Genomic DNA, 25364 nt, shown 5'->3' on the forward strand with positions numbered 1-25364 from the left:
CATACATCTATTACGTTTGAAGCAGTGGAAAAAGTGATTTCTGTGCGCAATGGCAGCAGCACATTCTGGAGAGAACCATGGCTGGCTGTTAGGTTTTTGCTGAAACTTTTTAGAGGGTATGAAATGGTCAATACCTACAATTAACCATTCAGTTAGGTCTAATACTATAGAGGACACATCCTTTTTAAACATGGAATGCAGAGGTAGATCAGATATAAATGTACGGAAGCTATCCCAGTCAGCCTTAGTGTATCGATATACTGTACGATGAAGTGGTACGTCTGGGGACTTATTACATTTCATTTTTATCTTAATTGATACAACAGAGTGGTCGGAAGATCCAAGAGGCAACAGAACAGAAACTGAACATAGTTCAGGGCAAGTTGTGAGAAAAAGGTCTAGTAGGCTCGCATACTGGCCGTCATTATCGGGCACACGGGTAGGTTCCTGAACAATCTGAGTGAGGTCATAGGCAATGGAGAAATCATGACAGAACCTCCCCTCATCATCGGTCTTGTTTGAGTGGGTCAACCATTCGACGTTGTGAACATTGAAATCTCCACATACGTGAATGTTAGCTGAAGGATAAGTAGAAAGGACTTGGTCAATTTTCTCAGATATGCTTTGAAAGATAGTAACTCCGCTGTTGTGGGGGCGATAGAGAGTAAATATAAATGCAGTAGTGTGAGCTAAAGCAACCCGGAAGCACATATAGGGTAAGTTAGGATCTTCCCTGGAGATGTCCCTCCCACATGGAAAGCTATCTTTAATATAGGCACATATTCCATGCCCATGGCGATCTTGGGGGTCAGATTTAGAAGTTAAGTTAGAGTATCCTGTAATTGCAAACTCATCTAGGGAAATAGCCTGTCCAATGCCAGTTTCACTTAAAAATAAAAGGTCTGGTTTAGTCTCCTGTAATTGGGTTTCAACCTCTGGAAGGTTAGAACGTAGACCCCTGATGTTGGAGAAGGAGACATGGTAGTAGGGGTCTACGTTAGAAGTTGGAGAACCGGGTTTAATCGTGTATTTTTTCTTGAAACATGTCATCCGTTGAAGAGCCAAGTTTCAATATGTGTTCTCTCCTTAGGCATGGCACGGGCGGTGCTGCGCCCTTCGGAACCCATCCCGCTTAGAATTTAGCTAAATCATCTTAAGTAGACTCTTGACTGGTGGTACGATTGAGATCCTATTCCTGATTTTATTTTTTGGTATTAGAGAACCTCTAAGTCTGCCCAACCCCTCTGCACCTCATCTTTGTTTTCTGATACCCCCGGTCATCCCCCTACTCAGAGGTCACCTTCCTACCCCCTCCATCCGTTGCTTTATTTTCTCCCACTTCCATTAAGACTTCTTCCCCAAACCCCATTAGGGATGCCCTGCTTGTTTTCGGTTCCCCGGAAAACAGTAGCCACATAGAATAGTACAGGGGGGCCTTACTAACAACCCAGTAGTAGTTATTCCTTATTTTTTTGAAATGAACATTTTTTGATAGTTTTTTCCCCCACTCCACGAACATTTTATACCAAGAAATTCAAAAAACTTTATTTTTCCAATGAAATCGAACTTTATTTTCTCACACATGCACAACCAAGACTAGAGAAGAAACCCTCCCAACAACCTCCCAAAAAGAAGAAGAAAAGCTCCAGCCAGTCCCTTCATCAACGGGAAATCGGTCAACGCAACACCCCAGGAGCCAGACGGGCGAAATGGTTGAAAAGTGGCCCGCCTTGAACCCATCCATGAGCCCCCACAGGGACGAAACTACCAAAATTATGGATGGGGAAAAGACTTCAAAAACGGAGGGAGAGCCCAAGTCTCCAGAAGCTGCTGGCAACACCCAGGTCGAAGAGAAAAAGGCTTGGGGACCACAAAAAGCAGAGCAGTTGACTCCCCAGGACTACAAGGACCTGTTCCAGTCCACGTACAAAGAGTACATGGAGGGGAACATCATAAAACCCCTTCCGAGAGCCGTGGAGGTATTCCAACACCGCGTCATCTCCTTCATCACGGCAGACACTAAGAGCAGAAGCCTCACAGGGGTCGGCCAGGACATGATGATGCAGCTCCTCCAAGACTTGAAGATCCTTGCTAACTACATAGTCCGGAGAAGCTACGCCAAGTGGGAGCTTCTCCTGCCAAATAAGGAAGAAGCGGTCAAGCTTTCCAAGGCCAACGTCAACTGGAAGCACTTGGCCCTCAAGCCAGAGTACCAGGGCAAGAGAAGGACGACAGTGTCAATCCTGGGTGTCCCCTGCTACCTTAAGGCCAAACAACTGGGCGCAGTACTGAGCCAGTACGGGGATGTTGAAGCTATGTGACCAGTTAAGGGTCCCCGCAACACAATGACAGGCAGTTACAAACTGGCAATGAGCGTGGACCTAGACAGCTTTGACAAAATCCCCGCGGTACTGAAATATGGCGACTGGACTCTGTCATCGTGGAAGGCAGGCGACCTCACTGCTGGCATTGTCTTAAGCAGGGACATATGGCCAAAGACTGTCCCAAAAGGCCGGCAGTGGGAACACCAGTGCAGCAACTACCCCAGCAATCCGTTAACCAGAAAGCAGCAGCAGTAACAACGGACCAAGACGAAGAGGCCGGATGGAATAAAGTGGTCCGGAGGAATAGACCAGCCAAGCCAGCAGCGAGCAGCAACAACATGAAACAAAGCAAGACAAACCAAGACAACAATAACAAACCAACCACATCCATCAGCAACACCACCAGTAAACACAGCACAGACACAGGCACCACAATCAAGAACACTACAATCACAAACAACACAAATAAAAAGACTGCAACCACAGACACCCACATACACAAAAGCACAGCAAGCACGAACAATACAAACAAAAAGGCTGCAGTCACAGACACCCACGAAAACAAAAGCACCAAAAACACAGGCACAAACATCGTAAACAAAGATAACAAAACTACAGACACAAACAGCAAACACGCAGACAAAAATGGAGGTACCTGCGAGGTAGAGGAGATGGAGGCACAAGCCTCCTCCTCCAAAAGAAAGCTGCCTTACTCTCCGACTGAATCTGAGGAGGAAGCAGTGTTGTTGGAACGAGAGGAGAGAAAAAACGAGGACACTGTCTTCGAAACGCAGATGAGGAGGAGGGGGAAGAGAAGCAACAAGAGGAAGAGGGAAGTAGCTCAGGCAGAGGAGTTTACCACCGCTAAGGCGGATCCTCAGGATGTGGCCACCCCAAGCTCTTCCAATCACCAAACCAGCCAGAACCCCCCTCCCTCCTCAAGCATCAGCCACACCGCACCTACACCAGTAATTGTCAATCCTCGGCCCGTCAGGACAGAGAGAACTAAAAAGCTCCCTTTTCTGCCGGGTGAAAGAATCTGTGAGGTGGACTCACACCTACCAATAGCGGACCTCAAAGGACAACAAAAGGTCCGGTATAATAAACTTAGGAGCTTGGCGCAAGTCGGAGGCGATAGCGTATCCGACCCCACCAACTTTAAAAACGCTCCCTTGTTGACCACATTCGTCAGGGTAAACAAGGACTCCAGAACTGAAGCCCTTTGGGCAATGATCCAAGAAGCGAAGGATGCTTTCCCGGGCCAGAAGCTGGTGGAGGAGGAACATCCGTCGCTAAGGAACTTATTTTTTAAATGTGAGGGCAGAGTCCCTGTGTACACCCACCCCTCCCTCTACAGGGCGCTAAAGCTAACATTCCCCCTGGACATGGGGGGCGTGGCAAAGGATGGAGTACCCTCAGTCGATCTACTTACCGGGAGTCTCAGCCAGGCCTGCCACGTCCTGACTGCCGAGGATTTCAGACCCGTCTGTGACATTGCTTAAGGTAAGTGATCATTTCTTTAAACTTGGCTACATTGAATGTGAGGGGCATCACGTGTCGAAGCAAGGCCGTGTGCATTGTGAGAGACCTGGTGTCCCTTAAGGTAGATATTGCCGCTATCCAGGAGACCCACTTTGTGACGAGGATTGCCAGGTGCTGGTAAACGATTACGATGTTTATTCAGCATATGGAAATACTTATAGTTGTGGAATCTCCTTGCTAGTGAGTCGCACTCTGTCAGCGTCGGTGAATGTTGTTCACGCAGGCGAGGACGGGCGGCTGGTTGTTGTTGATGTTGCCGTTAATAGCAGTGTTTTTCGGATTGTCGCTGTTTATGCTCCCAATTCTGCTGTAGAGAGGGTATCCTTTTTTCGACGGTTGGAGGGCTTCTTAGTGGATCCGGAACGGTTAGTTTTAATGGGTGATTGGTATAGATAAGGTCGGGGGGGCTAGTGGGTCAGCGTGGTGTGACAGCAGTCTGTTCGACCTGATGGCCTCGTGCGATCTCGTCGACAGATTTCGCCTGGATCATCCGGGGCAGGAGATGTGGACGTGGCATTCTGTAGTGCCTTCCCATCCAAGTACTTACTTGGATCGGATGTTAATTAGAAGAGGCAACGTAGACTTTCTATCGTGCCCCACGTTCCACTTGTTAGGACACTCGGACCATAAACTCGTTATGGCCCGTTTGAACTTAAGTGCTAGGCCTAAACTAGCCGGATACTGGAAATTCAACAGCACCTTGTTGGAGCTGGAGGACTACCGGTTGAAGATTACCGAGCTAATTCAGCGGGCTTTAGTTGGGGCGGTTACAGGGAGTAAGTGGTGGGTTGGTCTTAAGGCCAAAATTAGGCGCTTCCCTGTCAAGTACAGCCAACGCCTCGCGTTAGATAAGGCTAAGGCAAAGAAGCGTTTAGAGGATAAGATGACCCGGGCGGTGGAGGGGGGGGGCTCCCTAGAGATAGCACTAGCTAAACAGGACCTCAGCCGATTGGCTAGCGATCGGTATGAAGGTCAAGTAGTTAGGGCTAGGTTAATGAAAGTTTCTAACGAGGCTGTGAATGTTGACGCTGTTGAGCGTAAGGCTGCTCTAAGGCGCGGTTCGGATGGGTACATTCGAAAAGTACATAACCTGGAAGAACACACCCTAGTATCGACTCGGGAGATTTGCGAGGGGTTTCGGGAGCATCTATCGGAGCGCTTCACCAAATTACTCGGACTCAGGGTCAATGAATTTGGCAGCTATTTGGCTGACTCGCCCCGCCTCACGGCGGCTAGCTGTGATGGTCTTATTACGGAACATGAGGTCATTACTGCGTTGAAGCAGGTCGGCTACAACAAGTCCCCGAGGCTTGATGGTTTACCCTACGAGTTCTACTTGAGGCTGTCGCCCATGTTGGTCCCTATTCTGAAGGATATGTTCAACCATTGGTTTGCCCAGGGATCCATCCCTGGACAGGTGACCAAGGGAGTGATCACATTGCTGAGGAAAGGTCAACGGCATGGTGGGGTGGAAACTTGACGACTTTAGGCCCTTGACTCTGCTAAACACAGAGTTAAAGATTTTGGCAAAGATTCTAGCGAATCGCTTGCAGGTTGTCATCACTGACTTGATTGAACCAAACCAGAGCTATGCTGTGAAGGGGAGATCAATTCAGGACAATCTTCATTTGATTCGCTCGATCATAGATGGAATAGAAGACGACACCGAAGCCGCGCTGAGATGACACCGAAGCCGCGCTGATCAGTTTAGACCAGTCCAAGGCGTTCGATAGGGTCGACCATCGGTTCCTGGGATCTGTGCTAGAGGCCGCCGGATTTAATCCGGACTTCCGCAAGTGGATCTTTGTGCTGTATGACAGGCCGACGGTAGCGGTGCAGATCAACGGTAAGCTGTCGGAGTCATTCGCTGTTTCTCGGTCGGTGCGTCAGGGTTGTCCGCTGTCACCTCTTTTGTATGTCCTGGCGTTGGAACCCCTCCTTCGCAAGTTAAGGGACGAGGCGGCTACACCAGTCCTGCGCGGAATAGCTCTCCCTGGAGGCACACGAGCCAGGGTTTCCGCGTTCGCCGATGACGTCACCGTGTTCGTGTCTTGCCCCACGGACGTTCAAGCAGTGATCGAGGCGCTCGCTCGGTACGAAAAAGTCACAGGGGCCATCTTCAACCGCAGCAAGTCTGTCGGCCTGCGGTTGGGGGCCTGGACCAGGGTAAACTCGCTTCCAGGTATCTTCAGCTGGACCGATGGACCGGTCCGTATTCTCGTTGTCTGGTTTGATCTCGATCTCGACATTGGTTGTTTTGTTTACAACATGGAGCCGCCGTTCCACAGGGAGGAAAGTATGGTCTTCCTGGCGATCCTAGCAGTAGCGCGCATGGTGATTTAGATCACGCGCCTCAAGTTGGTCCGCGAAGGGACATCTGTTTCAGATCGGGATCTGATTGTTTACTTTAAACATTTGCTTAAAGTAAAAATCAGATGCGATTGGACGAGGTTGCCTTGAGCGGAGTTTAATAAGAGGTGGGTACACAACACTAGTTTGTGCATCCGTCGAGGAGCCAAGTTTGAATACGTGTTCCCTCCTTGAGCTAGAGAACCTCTGAGTCTGCCCTCCCCCCTACCACACCATTTGTTTTTTTAACTTACTCAGAGATCACCTCCCAACCCCTTCCTCCCGTTGCTTTAATTTTCCCTTACTCCCATTAAGGCTTCTCCCCAACTCCCAATAGGGATCTCCCTGCTTGTTTTCGGCTCCTCGGAAAACAGTGGAGAGATCTAGTCAAACAGAGTAGCACAGGGGGGCCAATGCTCACAACCAAATAGGCTTTATATTTTATTTTTGAAAGAACTTTTTTGCATTAGATTTTTTCCCACTCCACGAACTATCTTACACACTGATTCAAGAACTTTTTATTTTTAATAATGAAATGTAACCTTTACTATCACACAAATGCACATATACACACCATATTTGTTTGATTAAAAAAAAAAAAAAAAAAAAAAAGAAAAGAAAATGCATACACAGACATACAGATAAGTTTTTACCAATTGTATATATGTTTTCTTTTATTCTTAACGCTGGGGATATATTAGATTAGAATCCACAGAGTGAATGAGGTATTGTGGTAAATGTTGCCAGTCAAGAGTGAGACTTCAAAGTCCATTTTCATTTAATTGTCAAATAGTCACAAAGACCCTGAACCCTCCCCTCCCCAATTTCTTATAGGGCCTTGTGCCTAATTTTGTTGTTTGTTATTTTTGCTTTTGTAATTTTTATTATAATTTCATTTTTGACAACAATAAAATAGATAAATAAGATCAAAGTGTAGTATCTGTTCTCAGAATTAAAGCGGTCCCCCCCCCCCACTAAGTAAATATAAATTATGCATCTTTTTTAATAGGAGATAATACTCGGGAGAAAATTAAGCTGTATAAGACGGTTACTTGGTCTTTTTGGCTAAGATCAAAGTGTAGTATCTGTTCTTAGAATTCAAGCGGTCTCATCATTTTCGTAGGAACAAACATTACTCGAAAATAAGGAGGATATAGGCCTGGGATGTGATCAAATACAATCACTCTTATATGTTTGTTTATTTAAATTTTAAAACGCAGTAAAACGAATCTCGTTTCCTGTCTAGACATCTCTCTCTCTCTGTCTGTCTCTCTCTCACTTCATTTTCCTTATCCTAAAGAGTGTTACTAAAAAGGAAAATGGCACCTCGCTTTGTTTTTTTTTTTTTTAGTAAAAACATCGATGGTTAATATTTTTTGTAAGCATATTTTTTTTTTTTTTTTTTACTTCACATTTTTTGCTTGTTATTTTTCGTTTAACTATCGTATCTAATTATTTTTAACGTACTAAAACTTTGGTAACGTTCTCCTAACGTGAAATTTTTGTATTTTGATGTGTATGATGTGTCTTTTTTACCGATAACAAAAGTCTCTATTTAATGTTTTCATAAACCTATCGCCATTACAGCTTGCTTACGTCAGGGTCACGTGACATGACTCAGCGTTTATTAAATTACGTATAAATATCATTAAAATGTCACTTTTTGCCCCCCTCTCCCTACAGAAAATCTATCAGCTGACCCACTTCTGATGGTCCTTTTGGGCTAATTTTTTGATATTTGTCATACGGAGGGTGGAGCTTTAATATGATACCAAGTTTGTTAATTTTTGTTGTGCCTGTCAAAAGTTTTTAGCAGACACACAAACATACATACTTTTGGCTGAAACAATTGACTACACTCCACCCCCACTACAGTGATTGCTTCAGCAGGATGCTAAGAGATCAAGAAGCAAAACCACCCTGGCTGACAGAGGGGGACACCAGCCTCATACCCAAGACCAAGGAGACATAACGGCCAAATAAATACAGGCCAATATGCTGCCTTACAACTACCTACAAGCTTTTCACTGGTCTGATAGCCGATGGTATATATGACCATCTATCTTCTGGGACCTACCTTGAAAAAGAGCAGACAGGGTGCAGAAGAAAATGCCTTGGTACCAAAGACCAGCTATTAATCAACAAGACCGTCCTAGAAGACTGTAGGAAGAGACACAAAAACCTGAGCATGGCATGGATTGATTACCAGAAGGCATTTGACAGTGTGCCACACTCATGGCTACTTCGGTGCCTTGAGTTATACAAAGTCCACCCGGTAATTAGACAAACAATGGCTGCTCACCTTCAGATGTGGAAAACTACAATATCATTAAATCACAATGGAGGAAAAACTCATCCCTGAAGTAAAAATCAAAAGGGGAATATTCCAAGGTGATAGCTTATCTCCCTTACTCTTCTGTATGGCAATAGACCCACTAAGCAAGCTCCTGAATAAAAATCCGAGCGCCTACAATTTGAGTCAGGGACGCCATCAAGATCCAAGCAAGAGAATAAACCATCTGCTCTTCATGGATGATCTTAAGCTGTATGCTAGCTCTGACACCGATCTGCACCACCTTCTGCAGGTAGTACACACATTCTCCAGTGACATCGGAATGAAGTTTTGCCTGGATAAATGTGCCAAATGTACACTCAGAGCTGGGAAGAAGACTCACACAGAAAATATGCAGCTTAATGAAAACATCGACATCAGGGATCTAGAAGAGCATGAGCCTTACAAGTACCTTGGCATTGAGGAAAATGAGAACATACAGCATGCCAAGATGAGGGAGAAGATTAGTAAAGAATATGTACACCAGGTGAGGAAAATATGCAAAACCCAGCTCACCAATAAAAATAAAATTACTGCCATAAACCAGCTTGCTATGCCAGTAATAACATACAGCTTTGGTATCATTGACTGGCCACAAAAATACATCAACCGGCTAGATGTAAAGACACGGAAGCTACTAACGCTTCATAAAATAATATACAGAAATCAGTGTCTACCAAGGCTGTATTTGCCCAGGGGAGAAGGAGGTCTGGGACTCTCAGAGATTAATCATCAACATAGGGCAACTATTGTGAGCACCGGTCAGTATCTGAGAAGCTCCCAGAATGACACCCTCTCAATAGTATATGAACATCAAGAGACAAGAGCCAGCAGAACAACATCAGTCACCCAGCTGGCCAAGCATTTTGGTCAGAGTTGTCTCTCAGATGAGGACGAAACACCAAACAAGTGTGCCACAGAAATAGCAAGAAAGAGCCGGCAGAAATATACCGAGACCTTTCAACAGATGAACCTTAAAGAATGGGAACAACATCAGCGTGCAAAGTATTTTCTGGGGGAACTCTCTCAGGAATACATAGATAAAGAAGGTTCTTTGGACTGGCTCAAAAGAGGATCACTCCACCACGATCAGGAAAGGGTCATAATGGCTGCCCAAGACCAGGGATTGATGACCAATGCATTCAAGAAGATGGCAGGGATCAGTAATGACAATAAATGCAGAATTGGAAAGTGTTGGTCATCTGATATCAAGTTGCAAAGTTCTTCTAGGGGACGGCTACTATACAGCGAGACATGATGGAGTATGCAAGTACCTCCACTGGACCATCTGTAAAAAATTAAACATCCAGTGTAGCAGCAAGTCCTGGGAACATCAACCTGAAAGAACAGTTGGAAAATACTTATATACCATACATTACTACTATGTAATCCCTACAGCCACCTACCTTGAAAATGCTGCTGTGAAACCTGACATAGTTATATGGAATAAGTCAGAGAGAGTTCAACCTTGATTGAAGTGAGTGTTCCTAATGATGGCGGTCTTAACAGAGCTGAAAGAGAGAAACAGACCAAATACCAAGGTCTCATGTATGATATGAAAAGAAACTGGAACCTAAAGGGGATATTGATCATACCAGTTATCATAGGTGCCACAGGACTTATGAAGAAGAACCTGAAGTCCTACCTAACTAATATTCCTGGTGAACCAAGTGCAAAAGAGATTCAGACAATTGCACTTAAGGGAACAGCGAGGATACTAAAAAGAGCTCTCAGTTGGTCTCAATAAACAAGTGGGGCAATGTTGGCAGCTGGTTTGGCTGCCCCATACCCAGCATTACAATCTTCAAAGGAAGAAAAAAAAAAAAAAACAAAAAAAAAACATCTTCGCTTTTATATATAGATAGATTATGAAAATGTTCTCTTACAAGCAAACTAAATACTTGCCTTTCAGGTATTAGAGCCTGTTTAGAACGAATATTACATTTAACTTTTATTTTACACTAGCGAGGGGTACCCGGCGTTGCCCGGGTGTTTTTCGGGGTATGTGAAAAAAACCCGAAGCGTTGACGACGCGCAGTTGCAAAATAGTAAAGTGTTAAAAAAAACAAACAGGTGCGCGTTTTTGATTGACGTGACGGCGATAGGTATTCAGCAGTTACGATTTTGTGCGGGATAAATCGGTTTGTTTGTTTTTAAAAATCCGCTCCCTGTTTATTAGGAGGAGCGAAATGAAAGCTACAGTCTGATATGACGAAGTCGACATTGACCAAACTGGCTCTGGGCCTGTGATTAGAGTTGAGGTTCACTTTTTTTATACCGAAAACCGAATGTAACGCGTGCCGATGCGGGAAATGTGGAATAATTAACGTTTGAAAGTCAATAAAATTAAATAGAGAGGCGAGCTCCGTGGATAATTCCTAGATATTACAATTTATAGATGATATAAAAAATTTTAAGAAGTTGTGAAGCGAGCAAGCGCTTCTTTGAAAGAAGCCTTTCGTGGACATCGAGAAAAAGCGAACATACATACACACATACATTTTCGCTTTTATATATATATATATATATATAGATTTTTTAATAGTTTTTTTTATAACCTTTATTTATTTAGTTATATTTAGAAGTTTTTCCCATGCAAACAAATTATCTGTTTATTTTTATTTCATTTTACAAATTTTGCTTTCCATTTCAACTCTGGCTTTTTTTTTGTATTCATTTAAATATACTACAGCGGTTTTTATGCCCCCTTCCCCATTGTCACAATTTATTATAAATATAAAAGCGGATTTTACGACTGGGCAATGCTGTGGAAGTTGTTAACCAATGAAAGAAAAAAACGAAAGACACATTGGAAAAGGCCTTTTCAATAACACACAAAAATGTGTGATCAGCTTTTATTCATATGTTGAGGAAGAAAACTCAACACTTGTCAACTCACTCGTTTATATATAAATTAAACAGGAAGAACACTTCATCAAAATAACAGTCAAAGGGAGATAATTTCCAACAGCTCGCTTAACTCTAAATGAATATTGACTCAAAGGACTTAATCAAAATCCTGTTTTAGTTGGAATTTGAAAATTCAGAAGCCAATTTCATTTGTTCATGTTTTTCCTTTCTCCTCAAATATGCACAAGTTGCACATCAAATTAAAACTTTACTATGACAATGCCAAATGCAAATTCCACCAAATAAATTAGAAAACATACAAATGGATCAAACTTAGGAGCTTTCTGTTCTTCAATCATATAAAGTTTACAACAAAAGATGGTGATTAGCTTTCGTGTATAAGATGAGAAATAATTTGAGTATACATTAAAATTTCAATCCAGCCCGAACAACCCAACATACCAGCCCTAATTTGATGTTAAATCCATTGTTATTAGGTTGGTGCAAAAATAATGTTTTCTTTGTTTTACTTGAAGTTGAACATCAAAAAACATCATTTTTGTATCAACCTAACAGTAAAAGTTTTTAATACAATAGTTTCAAGTATTAAATAGGTTCTATTTTGTAAAAGAATCATTTAGAGATTTCTAACTAGCTTAGTTCTATTTTGATTTATAGATGGAATCTTAGTCTTCTAAGTTTAGGAATAATGGCAACTAAGGGAGGAAATTCCCAAATAATTGTCTAAATTTTGATAGCAAATTTGAGTAAATTGTCTCCACATAAGAGGTTTCAAGTAATATTCAGAGAAGTATTGGACTTTGAGTGAAATTGAACAAATTTTTACATTTAAGTAGGTATCCCAAACCAAAATTTTTTTATCATATCTAAAAAAAAGTAATGTGGGCATGTAGATTTTTGTAAACCATTTACAAAAATACCAAATTTATTTTGGTAGGTCAATTAGCCATCAAGTTATGATCATTCAAAGTTTGTCGGAAAGTTGAAATTTGCTATCGTGGCCGAGAAGCCAAATTTCATAGTCTATAACTAAAAATGTAAGCTACTAACAAGTGAAAAATCCTTATAAATGTAATGTCATCTTGTAGTAGATGAAAATTAATACAAATTTAGGCAATAAATATTAGATGAAACCAACTTAAACACTAGGCAAAATCCCTCTATCAACGCGACAACAGTGAAAATATGACACGGAAATGCAACTTTAACTGTTCATATCAATTTCATTTTAATAGCTAATGTATTGAATCTTCTTAGTATGATTCAAAACACATTAGAGGTCAAGATAATTCTTTCTTTTAATTATAAATTGATAAAATCACTCAATTGTGGACCATGTAAAAGCAGTCAAACAGGCAATTTTGTAAAAAGGGCAAAAAAGGTAAAAAAAATGAGTCAAAAGTATACCTTACTGAAATTGCTATAAAACTGTAACCATTGGTGGTAGAAGCTTGAAACTTTGCAACTTTACTAATTTTGAGGTGAGGAATTCAAAAAAATGGTTGCCTTGTTTCTAATAACAAAACTTTTTGCCACAGAAATACTTTTACTTTGGGAAATTTAAACTCGCCAAAAAAGCACCGACGACAATAATATTTAGAAATTTTTTATACAAAAAAAAAGGCACAAATCATTTTTTTTAAACATTGAAAAACTTTCAACTTAAAAAACAAGTAAAAAAGATATTTTAGGTCTTACTACAATTCCTTTCTTATCAATCTTCTCTCAGAATTCTTTCATAGGCTTCTGCTATGGTAGATATCTCAGGAATCCTCCAAATCCTACCATCACTTGAAACTGGCATTACCTCAAAATCCCATCTGTAGACAAATGCTGACTCTACTTGTGCAATGTCATCTGATAAAGGCCATCGAAAATAATCTTTTCTACTTTTTGTTTGCATTAAAAATTTTACTACAGCGCTGGATGCAGATATAATATCAATGACTTGGCCAATGTAAAAGTTGGTGTCATAGTAGACAGCTACCCATTGTCCTTGATGTTCATAACTGAAGATATCCTGAGATGGATCTTTATCACAACTGCAGGAGTTATCTGAATGTTCAGCAGATTCACTTAGGGAAGACATTTTTTGTTGCTTTGGTGGAGGTGGAGATGAATCAATTGGATTTCTTTTCAAGTAGTCAGAGAGAGCAGCTTCCAGTTGAACTTTATTTCCACTGGTGTTGATTTTGACACCTAAAACAACCTTGAGGTATCTCAATTGGTCTTTGAGTGCTTCCAAACCACTTTCTGAAATTTTTGTTTATTAATCTGAAATTAATCTGTTTATCAGACTTCACTGGACCACCATGCTTAATAACAGAGTTAATAATTCTCTCTTTCTCAGCAGCAGCTTGACATTCTTTTTCCTTCTTTAATCTTTCATTTTGTGCAATTTTTTCTTGGACACGAAGTTTCACAAGGGCTTCTTGTTGTGCATGTTTTTGTCGCAAATGTTTTGCATGTTTTCTGGAGATGCTCAGAATGGATTGCCTCTTTGTTGATGGTATTACTTCCAACCAAGCTGTTGTCCGATTGCGCTTAAGCATATTTGAAGATGATCGATTATGTAGTGATGCATGTCGTTTTGTTTGCATGCTAAAATCTAAATCTCCAAAGGCATGCTCACCTGACAGATTTGTTAAAGGGCAGCTCTTCAAGGCATCTCTCATCTCCTGATCTACATCTTTTCCAAAAGCACCTCCTTCTAAAAAGTCATGCAACTGGTGCTTAGTGCCAATGAGGAACTTACTGAGTATCTTGCGCAAACATTCTAAAACAAGTTCAGGGGCTGTGAGACTAATACAGAGAGACACATTGCCTTCCTCAAAGAATTCCCCATTAAATACACCTTTACAGTCAGATTTTAATAACAACTGGGGATTGTTGATCCAGCATTCTAAACTTAGAGCCATTTTCTTGATATAGTGACGGAAGTCAACATACTGAACAGTGCTGTTAACAAGTTTCCAGAAAGGTTTGGTCAAATTAATGTTCAGCAAACCAACTGCAGCAAGTAGGAAACGTAGTCTCTCATCAGAAATGTCAGCCAAAACACTGTAATTTCATATTGCAAGATGTTGCAAACACAGATAAAAATAATTTTATGTGCTCTTTATGGTGATATATTGCCAGGGCATTTTCAAATAGAGAATTAAACCTATTTGCCCGATAACTTGTGATTTGAGATTGGTACCCTTCTTTGCTGCAGAATGCCAGCCATTCTGTCCTGCAACCACTTTTATCGTCTCCACGGGCTCCAAGAACATCCGCAGTAGTTCTAATCAGCCTTGCTGTAGCTGATTCTGATGAAGTCCAATTTTTAAATTGGATGGAAGAATCCATGTATATTTTATCGCCATAAGTCAGTTACTGAATATTTTGTTTATGAGTGTATGTACGGGTGACGACAAAAAAAAAAATTAATATGCGTTCTGTCACAATTTCTGTTAATGCTGACATAAAAAGTTTTTATGTAATTATTTTAAAATTTTAGAAAAAATAATTTAATATATTTGCTTATAGCCTTGGAACTGAGTTTCTATATTTAGTCAGTTTTTTTCTACAAAGCGTAAATTTAGACATGTTTGGCGAATTGAAAATCAAAAACAAAAACATGTGCGTTCGGTCACAATTTCTGTTAATGCTGACATAAAAAGTTTATATCTAATTATTTTCCAATTTTAGGACAAAATAATTTAATATATTTGCTAATATATAGCCTTGGAACTGAGTTTTTATATTTAGTCAGTTTTTTTCTACAAAGCGTAAATGTTGACATGTTTTACGAATCCAAAACAAAGAAACAAAAAATTAGTAAATAAATAATGCTTATTTTAAGTAATTTATTTTAAATAATTTTTTTTTAATTCTCTTTTTTTTTTTTTCATAATTAAAAATACTTATGTTTCTGAACAATAACAAAAACATATACTTTATCGTCATAAGTCACTAGCTGAACGTTTTGTTTATGGAATTTAATTAAAATAATTTAACAATGCTAAAGTTTATCCAACCGAAAAAAATAAGTTTCCGTCAGTCCCACACAACTAAAAATGTTTTGTACACGGTTTTATTAATTAATTTAATTAAAATAATTTAACCGTAACCAAAGGAGAAAGCGATGAAAGAACATATGAAAGTTTGAAAAAAAGCTATAGAAAATAAACTGGCATTATTTTTAAAATTGTAAATTTTCATTTTTTTTTAATGACGTTCTAAAAATATTAATTAAAAAAATATCTTTCTATAACTTTTAAATAATAAAGAAAAAACAATCTCACCTAAGAACTTTGGTAAGTCCATAGTGAAACGAGTTGTTTGTTTATGTTTTCAGTCAGTATGTTGTGCTGCTGTGTGACTACTGGCTAGCTGACAGTTGATAATTGGTCTCTCTGGCATTAAGTTGAAAATCTCTGTAGGTACCCCAACTTTTATTAGTGTGCGCTCCTTGATTTATGAGGCCATAAACATGACACCAACAGATTATTAAAGAGGAGATATTCCTCTACAAAACGATGCCTTTTTCGGAATTCTTACTATAAAATTTCTTTCATGTTTCTTTCATTGAAGTTTTCAAGTTGGATTTTTTTTTAGAAAAACCACTTATAACCTTTTAATAACCTCACCATGTTATTAAGTGACCTTTTTTCGTTAAAATGATACCATTTTTATATACTTAGAGACTCACAATATGAAGCGCAACAAATTTGAAAAACATCAACATTTTTTTTGTGTAAAAAATAAATCGACATTTACCACAATTAGAGGCATAACTTGAAAAATCCTGAAAAAAAAACTATTAAAGACACAAGAAAAAGAATTATATATCTATAAAGACAAAAGATTACATTTTATTTAAATCAAAACCATATCAAAATAACACAAAAAACAAACGAGATATCGCAAGTTGAAGTTAAGGGAAATTTTACTTTATTTACTAGTTTTCTCACCTAAACTAGGTCAGTTTGGGATACCTAATTTAAGAAACAAATTACTTACCCAACTCTTTATCTGTGCCTAAATCAAAACGTAGATTCCATGAACAAAGCTTCTTTCTTAGAACTGCACACCTGTGGAACTTTACCACTTGTCTGTTTCCCTCCTGACTTCAACATGGATGTCTTCAAGCCCAACATAAACAAATTCCTGATGAACCGCCCCCTAAGTAATGACACTTTATCAACTCTCCAATACTAATGAATACTGCACCACTATCCCATTGATTACTGTACACAAAATAACCCTTATCCCGAGTGGCTTCTGGCTCTTGATAAGTGGCGATCTCCATGTAAAAAAAGATGAATACTCAATTAACTTACCGACAGTCTGATCTTCTGGTAAACGTACAAGAGCATATGTAGCACCAGGTTGGTTGTAAGGCAAACTAAGACATGGAATGGTTTTCAGAATTTCAAAGGGGTCAGCAGATTCCATGTGGACTGTAACACTTTCTAAAATCTGGTCATTTAGGGTATTGATGCAATCAAACTAAAAAAGCAAAGCAGATCAAAATATGTCAGAATAAATTATGTACATTTTAATTTACAAATAACTGCTTTAAAAACACAATTGTGAATGTATCTTTTGAAACCATAATATAGTTTGTTCAACTATACTTTTCAGGCATTTTCAAGTTGAGTGAACCATGAATATAAATATTTCTTTTGTACAGTAATCAAAATGAATAAATATAGAATTTTTTAAAATTTATTATTCCTATATAACCATCCAAATTAGTTACTGTTATTCAAGTCTATAATTTAGTAGTTTAAAATACTGCATATAGGAAAGATCTAAAAGATGGCTCTTCTAATACTTGATTTACATAACTACTTAAATTGTCTATAGTCAGCCATTTGGCTTAGCTTTGTCTTATTTTAAAATTAAATCTGCATTTTTCTCAGCACACAAATGGAGTAATTTCTTTCTTTTTTTTTTATTTTTTTTTATTGGTTTTACGGCATATCAACCTATGTGGTCATTTAATGCCAGAGTCCTTTTTTTTTTTTTTTTAAACTTTTTTTTATTGGGGGGGGGGGGATGACTTTTTCAGCCTTTCCTACCTTTTTTTAATAAAATTGAACTAAGAAATTAAATGTTGTATTTATACATGGATGTGTATATTTGGGTGACTTTAAATTTCCTTAAATTTTCTGATATAAATTTACTTTCCTTAGGTATGCTAGAATATTTGCTGAGTTGACCTTTTCAAAAAGGTCTTCCATATTGCTTTCTGTATAATATAATTTTCTAGTTGGAGCAAGGTCATCACACCCAACTAGGATATGTTTTACTGTGAGTGTCTCCTGGCATGGGATGCACTCTGGCGCCGATTCTCCATTTAGTATATAAGAATGAGTAAAGTTGGTGTGTCCTATGCGCAGCCGAGTCAGTATCATATCTTCTCGGCGTGATCTCTTGATGTCCGGACATCATTCCTTAAGTTCAGGTTTGATTGAGTATAATTTGTTGCCCTCTTGCTGACTCCACCGCAGTTGCCATTTTTCCTGTATGTATGCTTTTATCTGGGGTCTAAGATCAGTATGTGGAACCTTAAAATTGTCAGTTAGAAGGTGAGAAGATCTTTTTGCAGCTGTATCTGCCCTGTCATTGCCTTTGATCCCCACATGGCTGGGGATCCAGACAAGAATAATGTTTTTAGTAGTTGAAAGGATATTGATTTTTTCTATTAATTTTGTTGTTAGTGGGTTTTCTTGTTTTTGATTTTGTATAGATAATAGGACTGATAGAGAATCTGTGAGAATGATGAAGTTTTTGGTGGTTTCCTCTGAAATTATGTTGAGTGCTAGATCGATAGCTATAGTCTCTGCGGTGAATATAGATGCTTCATTTTGAAGATTTCTCTTCATTGTGGTTTTATGGTATGTTGCTGCACATCCAGTGTGATTCTTGCTTTTAGACCCGTCTGTGTAGATAAAGGTGTAGTCTGAATATTGTAATTTTAAATGTTGAAGTTTGTCGTGGTATTCAATAGGGTTTGTGGTAGATTTGGACTTTTTGTTTAGGTTCAGTTTTATTTCTACTTGTTTCATGGTCCATGGGGGTGTTTTAGGCAGTATGAAGTTGTGAATGCTGGAGATTGGAATTTTCGATTCTTCAATGCTTTCCTTCATTCGGAGCCCGAAAGTTTTGATAGTTTTTCTTCTCATGTTAAAGAGTTCTTCATATTTAGGATAGAAGGTACATTGGTATGCAGGGTTGTTTGGGCAAGACTTCAGTTTCAGTAAATATTGAAGGGCTAACTTTTCTCGCCTTAGATCTAGTGGGGGTTCGTGTGCTTCCGTGTATAGACTGTTCACGGGGGAAGTTCTATATGCTCCTAGGGCCAATCTTAGGCCAGTATGGTGAATAGGGTCTAGGTTTTTTATATATGATGTTCGGGTTGATCCATATATGAAACAACCGTAGTCTAGCTTTGAGCGGACTAGTGCTCTGTAAAGTTTAAGGAGTGTTTCCCTGTCTGCACCCCAATCGGTATGTGCTACCACTCTCAAAAGATTTACAGCTTTGTTACATTTTTTTTTCAGATAGTTTATGTGTGGGATGAATGTTAACTTTTTGTCAAATAAAATCCCTAAGAATTTGTACTGGTCAGTAACGGGTATGGGCATTCCTTCCATGGTTAGGACAGGATCATTATGCATGTTCTTTAGTTTGCAGAAATGCATGCATTTCGTTTTTCTTTTGGAAAATCTAAATCCATTCTCTTCCGTCCATCTCATTACTTTGTTTAAGCACAATTGAAGCTTCCTTTCTATTATAGATATATATCTAGATCTACAGCATATTAGGAAGTCATCCACATATAGTGAGCAATCTACCCCAGGGTTAAGGTTTTTTTACAATGTTGTTAATTCGGATACTGAACAGGGTCACTGACAGTATACTCCCTTGAGGTACTCCATTCTCTTGTTCTTTCAAGTCCGAGAGAGCTGTGCCAACCTTTATTCTGAACCGTCTATTTTTTAAAAAATTTTCAATAAAAATTGGCATTCTGCCTTTTAGTCCAAGCGCCTTCAGATCCCTTGTAACACCGTACTTCCACACAGTATCGTAGGCTTTTTCCATGTCAAAAAACACTGCTGTTAAATGTTCCTTCCTTACAAAAGCTTCTCTGATGAAGGTTTCAAGTCTGACTATGTGGTCTATTGAACTTCGGTTTTTCCTGAATCCTGTTTGAAATTCTGTAATAAGATTCTCTGTTTCCAGGAACCAGATTAGTCTTTTGTTTATAATCCTTTCACTGATCTTACAAATGCAGCTTGTTAGAGCTATTGGCCTGAAATTCAATGGATCTGAGACGTTACTTGATTGGGATTGGATGTTTGAGTTTTCAGATTTGGGGATTGGTATTATTGTGGCCTCTTTCCAGGTCTCGGGTACGTTTCCACTGGACCATATAATATTAAAAATTTCAAGTAGGTATTTCATTGAGGTTTCTGGAAGTTTTTTGAGGATTTCATATGGAATTTCATCAGGCCCTGTAGCTGTGTCATGGGATTTGGTTAGCGATTCTTTTAATTCAGGCAAGGTAAGAGGTTGGTTGTATTTTTCAGTATTTTGTGATTTAAATAGAATTTTCTTTTTCTCTTCCTTTTCTCTAACCTTTTTGAATTTCTCTGTCACATGATGAAATTTTTGATAAATTATCTGCCAGGTTATTGGAAATGTCTTTTTGATTGGTGTATATTTTGTTGCCTTTAGAGATGTGGGATATTGGTGTACTACTACACTTTCCTTCTATTTTCCTCATCATGTTCCAAACTGTTTTCGCCTTGGTATTCACATTAATTTTGGATATATAATTTCTCCAAGTTGTTCTTTTGCATTCCTTTATGATTCGTCTGGCTTTTGCTCTGTTGTTTTTAAAGAAATCCAGATTTTTGCTTGTTGGATACTTTTCGAATTTTCTCAAAGCAGCTCGTCGAGCTCTGATGGCGTTTTTGCATTCTTTTGTGAACCAAGGTTTATTGTGATTGTTGGTTTTGGTTGTTTTCGGTATGGTATTATTTGCTATGTTTGTGAGTGTTTTAATGAAGTAGTTCAAATGGTCATCATCATTCTTTTCGATAATTAATTGGTTTTTGCACTGTTCCTGGAAGTCTTCCCAATCCGCTTTATGTAGGTTCCATTCGGGTGTTTTTTGTTCAGTGCTAGTACTTAGACTTTCCAGGATGATTGGGAAATGATCACTCCCACAGGTGTCATTGTGTACTTTCCAGTCATAGTCCATACATATGGAAGGATCACATAAGGTAAGGTCAATGGCGGTAAAAGTACCTGTTGCTGGGTACATATAGGTGTAGTTTTGATTATTAAGGAGGCATAGATTATTTTTATTTATTATGTTTTCCATTTCTTTTCCTTTTTTATTTGTTTCTTTACTTCCCCATATTACATTGTGACTGTTGAGATCTCCTAGTAGAAAAAAGGGTTTAGGGAGTTGTTTTATTAATTGAGTTATCTCAGTTTCGTTGATTGTATCTTTTGGAGGGATGTAGATTGAGCAAAGTGTTATAGTTCTATGTAGAGTCACTGAACTGCAATTGCTTGCAAGTTTGTGTTTATATTTATTTGTCTTTGAGGGACTTCATTCTTCACGAGTATTGATGTGCCTCCAGAAGCTCTGTCCGTATCTTTATTTATGTAGTTGTAAGATGTGTAGTGTTTTATGTTGATGGTATTATTTTCTTTCAGAAAGGTCTCCTGTAGACAGACAAGTGCTGGGCTCATATTTGTTATTAATAATGTGAGTTCATTTTGGTTTGCTTTTATCCCTCTGATATTCCATTGTAATATTTTGTTCATCATTTGGAATTGTGTTCAACTTCCATCGTCTCCAATCCCTCAAATCTATTTTCTGTCGGAGTCCCTGTTTGAGATATAGATCGGGATCTTTCTTTTCCTGTTTTTTTTTTTTGTTTTTTTTTTTGTCTGAGGAGATTTTTGATTCTTTTCTGGCTTGTGATGTGTTTGATGGTTGTTCGGTTGTTTTTGTAGAAATGGTTTGTGGTTTTGTTTCTTTTTGTGGTTCAGTAGTGTCTTTACTTAATATTATCCTTGGATTGGTTGCAGACATTGCACTATTCATTTTCCTCATTTCTTCTAATAGTTCTTTCATTTCCTTTATTAGTTTGCTTAGGACATCAATTTTCTTGTCAGTTGTATCCGTTACATGTATATGACCATTTTGATTGTTGATTGGATTAGTTTTTTTTAGTTGCATCTGCATATGTTTTAGTTTCGATGATTTTCCTGGCCTCTGGGTAGGATATATTTTTTATATGTTTTAGTTTGGTCACTTCTTTTTCTCTTTTCCATATTTCACAATATTTAGAGCCAGCGCCATGGTTTCCCAGGCAGTTGGCACACTTGAAATCTTTTCTGCAGTCAATGTGTGGGCCGCTTTCTCCACATCTTCCACACACTGGTAATCGTGTGCACCGATCTTGATGGTGTCCAAACTTCTGGCACTTGAAGCATTGGAGGGGGTTTGGAATATAAATTTCTACATTTATTTTCATATATCCAACTTTCACTTCTTTGGGTATGGTGAGGGAATCAAAAGTTAGTATATATGTATTGGTATCGATTTTCTCACTGTTTTTTTTTTATTTGAACTCTGCGAACATCTAACACATTCTGTTTCTGTAAGTTTGTCCTGATTTCCTCCAAGGGACAAAGTGCAAGTTCGTGGCTTTTCACTACTCCTTTGCAGGTATTTAGGGTTGGATGTCTGTAGCATTTGACTTTGATGTTTTCAAATAATTTTAGTTTCAATATTTCTTTAGTTTGTTCTTCGTTATGGGTTTCTATTAGTAGGCTGCCGTTAAATTGTTTTTTAATAGACTTTGGTTTTAGAGTTTTAAGATTTTTTTCAATTTTAAAAGGTGATAGTTTGCTCAAAGGAGTTTCCTCCATTGATTCTATTACTACGAATGTTGAGTTCCTTGGTTTGATCGTCTCTTCGTCATAGCTACTGATGTCAGAGACATCAGAGTGGGTTCTCTTTGGGTGGTTGGGTGGTTTTTGGGAGGAATAAGCCATATATTTTGTTTTCTTTTTTCGTCATCTTTGTTCCCCACCCACCTCGGAGTCCTTTTTGGGAAGAGCCTGGGGGGAAACCCATTCGCCCAGCCTCTACAGGTGATGATGATATAACCGACTTTGGTGGTATCATAATGATTATCTGTTCTCTCTTGATATTGCTATGGGATCTGTAGCAATCCTGAGGGGTTTACAGCCTCGTCATCGATATTCACACCTAATCGATTGACCCTCAGCCACCGCTTTCCATCATATATTAGGGAGTAGGGTTACTTGTGGGAGAGGGGGGGGATGTGTTGTATTAGTAGTGAGTTTTTGGAATGGGCAATATATGGTGGGGCTTGGCGTGACTGGCCGATTGGTCGGATCGGGCCTCTCCGACCGCCCGTCTAATAGAAGTAAGGGCCAAAGTAATGTGTTGCGGTGCCTAAACTTCTATGTATCCTGGTTTAGGTTCGCTCAATCACCAGGATCACGTCCTAAGACTTTACGGGTAGCAACCCACGGCTAACTGGTTGCCCCATTGAGGGATTTTTACCCTCTGCAGGGGGGCAGTCGGTTTGTTCTCATGCCCTACCGACAGGGCAAAAAAATAAATAAATAAATAGATAATTTAATAGAATATATTTGTTTTCTTTTTCTTTCTTTTTTTGTTGTTTCTTTTCCTTTTTAAAATCTGTTTCTATTTAACCCATAGTTGGGACCCTAACAGGTACTACCACTCCGGGTCAGGGTGGACCTGGGAGCAATGGCAATTAAGAGGTGGCTCCACACTCCCCAAGCCCGTAAGCCGGACCTCACCATCGGATGTAGTTTAAGGTCATATCCAGGACCATGGAGTAATTTCAATTTTATTCTCACTCAAGTTTACTAATAGCAGTAAATACATCAAAGTATTTCAAGTTTTAAACTTTTGAAATGACTAATGGTTACCTAATATTATTAATCTATCTTTGGGTTGGCATAATTGAAATGTTAAAATCTTTTCAAACTAATATATTTTAAAAAACTATAAAAGTGGCAATAATTTAATTTTTTTTTTTTTTTTTTACTTCTCAAAATTGTAGAACATTTTGAAGTTATTGCAAAATAATAATAATGAATACGGAAATTGCATGAATTTAAACAAACCCTTTCAGCATATGCCAATAATGTTGGTTAAGTTAGCTAATAAAAGCCAGGGTTTCATTTTTATTAATTTTCCAAGATAACTTCGCAGTTGAAAAAAAAAAAATCTTTGAAGTTACTCAAATGAAGCACTAGCTTTTAACCATTTTAAATTCTATGAGAAATCTATAAAATCTGTTTTTCTTTATTTGGAAAAAAGCATCTAACAGAAAGAATTATTGCAATAATTGATAAATTGCGTACAAGGTTTTCAAAAGATAAAGAAGGGTAGCCATTTTGTTGTTTCTTCCTTCAAAAAGAAAAACATCTTAGTATCACATGATTCCCATGAGGAGAATGAAAATGGCAGAGTAGATTGAAAAAGGAAACAAACATTCTTTTATTCTTTGAAAAGATTGAAGAGAAAATTTAATATAAAAATGTAAACACTAATTTTATTTTCAATTAATTTGTGTTTTTAGTATTTAGTCCTGATTGATAGTTATTAGTCATAAATAGAGGTTTATGTCTGGAGGGGGGGGGGGGGCTACCTCTAGGTCACATTTACTTTTTCTGCAATTCAGAACACCGAGATCAAATATTTACTACTCTACAGTAAAATAATATCAAAAGAAATTTTTTTATTTTGATATTTTATTTTCTTTAATTAACTTTTTAAAATTTTAACTCGCGTTATGTATTTATTACCACAGACTAATAAAAAGAAAAGAAATAAAGTTACAGTAGCAATACACATGAAAAAATTGAAATAGCTTGAAATATTTCAATATTGGTATGCATAGAAAGAACTTGATGAGCTAAGAAAGAATCTTTTTAAATTTTTAAAATCTGATTAAAATTAAGGAAGTTATGGCTATTTTTGTGCCTCACACGTTTGGATATTTTTCCCTCTTTAAGACCATATGCGTTTCGTCACATTTTTTACACTACTTTTTCAGTAAAAATGTCATATCTTTGTTAAAACACAAGACTAAGAAATGAAATTTACCATATAAGTGTATTTTTGTACAAGGAATCAGAATATGCAACTGAAAATCTCCCAAAGTTTATGGTTTCCAAATAATCTGCAGTAAATGTGCATAAATATGCAGCAATTCCTTAAAAATGCCATGTATCCATAAACAGAAAAGAAGTTGGAGAACTCAAAGTTGAATTGTAATGTCCTTTATGTACAAAAAACTTAAATCTAAACAGAAGACCATTTAAAAATGAATATATTGCAATATTTCTTTGGTATTATTGTAGATTAACACCTTCTGTTTAACCCCACTCAACTCCTTCTGACCACCCCTCCAAAATGTGATTCTACCTTTTTAGGAAATTATGTATAAAAGCCAGGTACGTCCAAGGATGGAATACTGTTGCCACATCTGGGCAGGAGCTGCTAGAAAGGACTTGTCCTGCCTTGATAGAGTTCAAAATAGACTTCGTAGCCTCGTAGGAGATGTCCTTTTCTCCTCCCTGCAACCTCTATCTCACAGAAGAGATGTTGCGAGTTTGTCTCTGATGTATCGTTATTTTCATGGAAAGTGTTCAACTGAGCTTCAATCTATGGTCCCCCCTCGCCAAACTTTCACAAGAAACACTCGTCTAGCTGTAATCACTATCAATAATTTCCCCCACTCTTTATCTGTACCTAAACCTAAACGTAGATTCCATGAACAATTTTCATCTGTTTTTTTTTTCTATGGGAAAATATGCATGCTTTTTTTAAGATGATCATGTGTAGTTTTAAGAGGGTTTCT

General features: G+C 38.4%; 1 protein-coding gene across 5 annotated transcripts in view; it reads right to left on the reverse strand.

Moving 5' to 3' along the window:
* Window positions 1-25364, reverse strand: part of LOC145249669 (coatomer subunit gamma-2-like) — a 344043-nt gene that overhangs the window by 87661 nt on the left and 231018 nt on the right. For all 5 annotated transcript variants that reach the window (XM_080111454.1, XM_080111455.1, XM_080111456.1 and 2 more), the window contains one exon: window positions 16743-16911. In XM_080111454.1, coding sequence (XP_079967580.1) covers window positions 16743-16911 — 169 coding nt within the window. The remainder of the gene's footprint in view (window positions 1-16742; window positions 16912-25364) is intronic.

Source organism: Euprymna scolopes, chromosome 28 (assembly GCF_053919585.1).
Source record: "Euprymna scolopes isolate OS-2025 chromosome 28, ASM5391958v1, whole genome shotgun sequence".
In the NCBI taxonomy this organism is placed as follows: Eukaryota; Metazoa; Mollusca; class Cephalopoda; order Sepiida; family Sepiolidae; genus Euprymna; species Euprymna scolopes.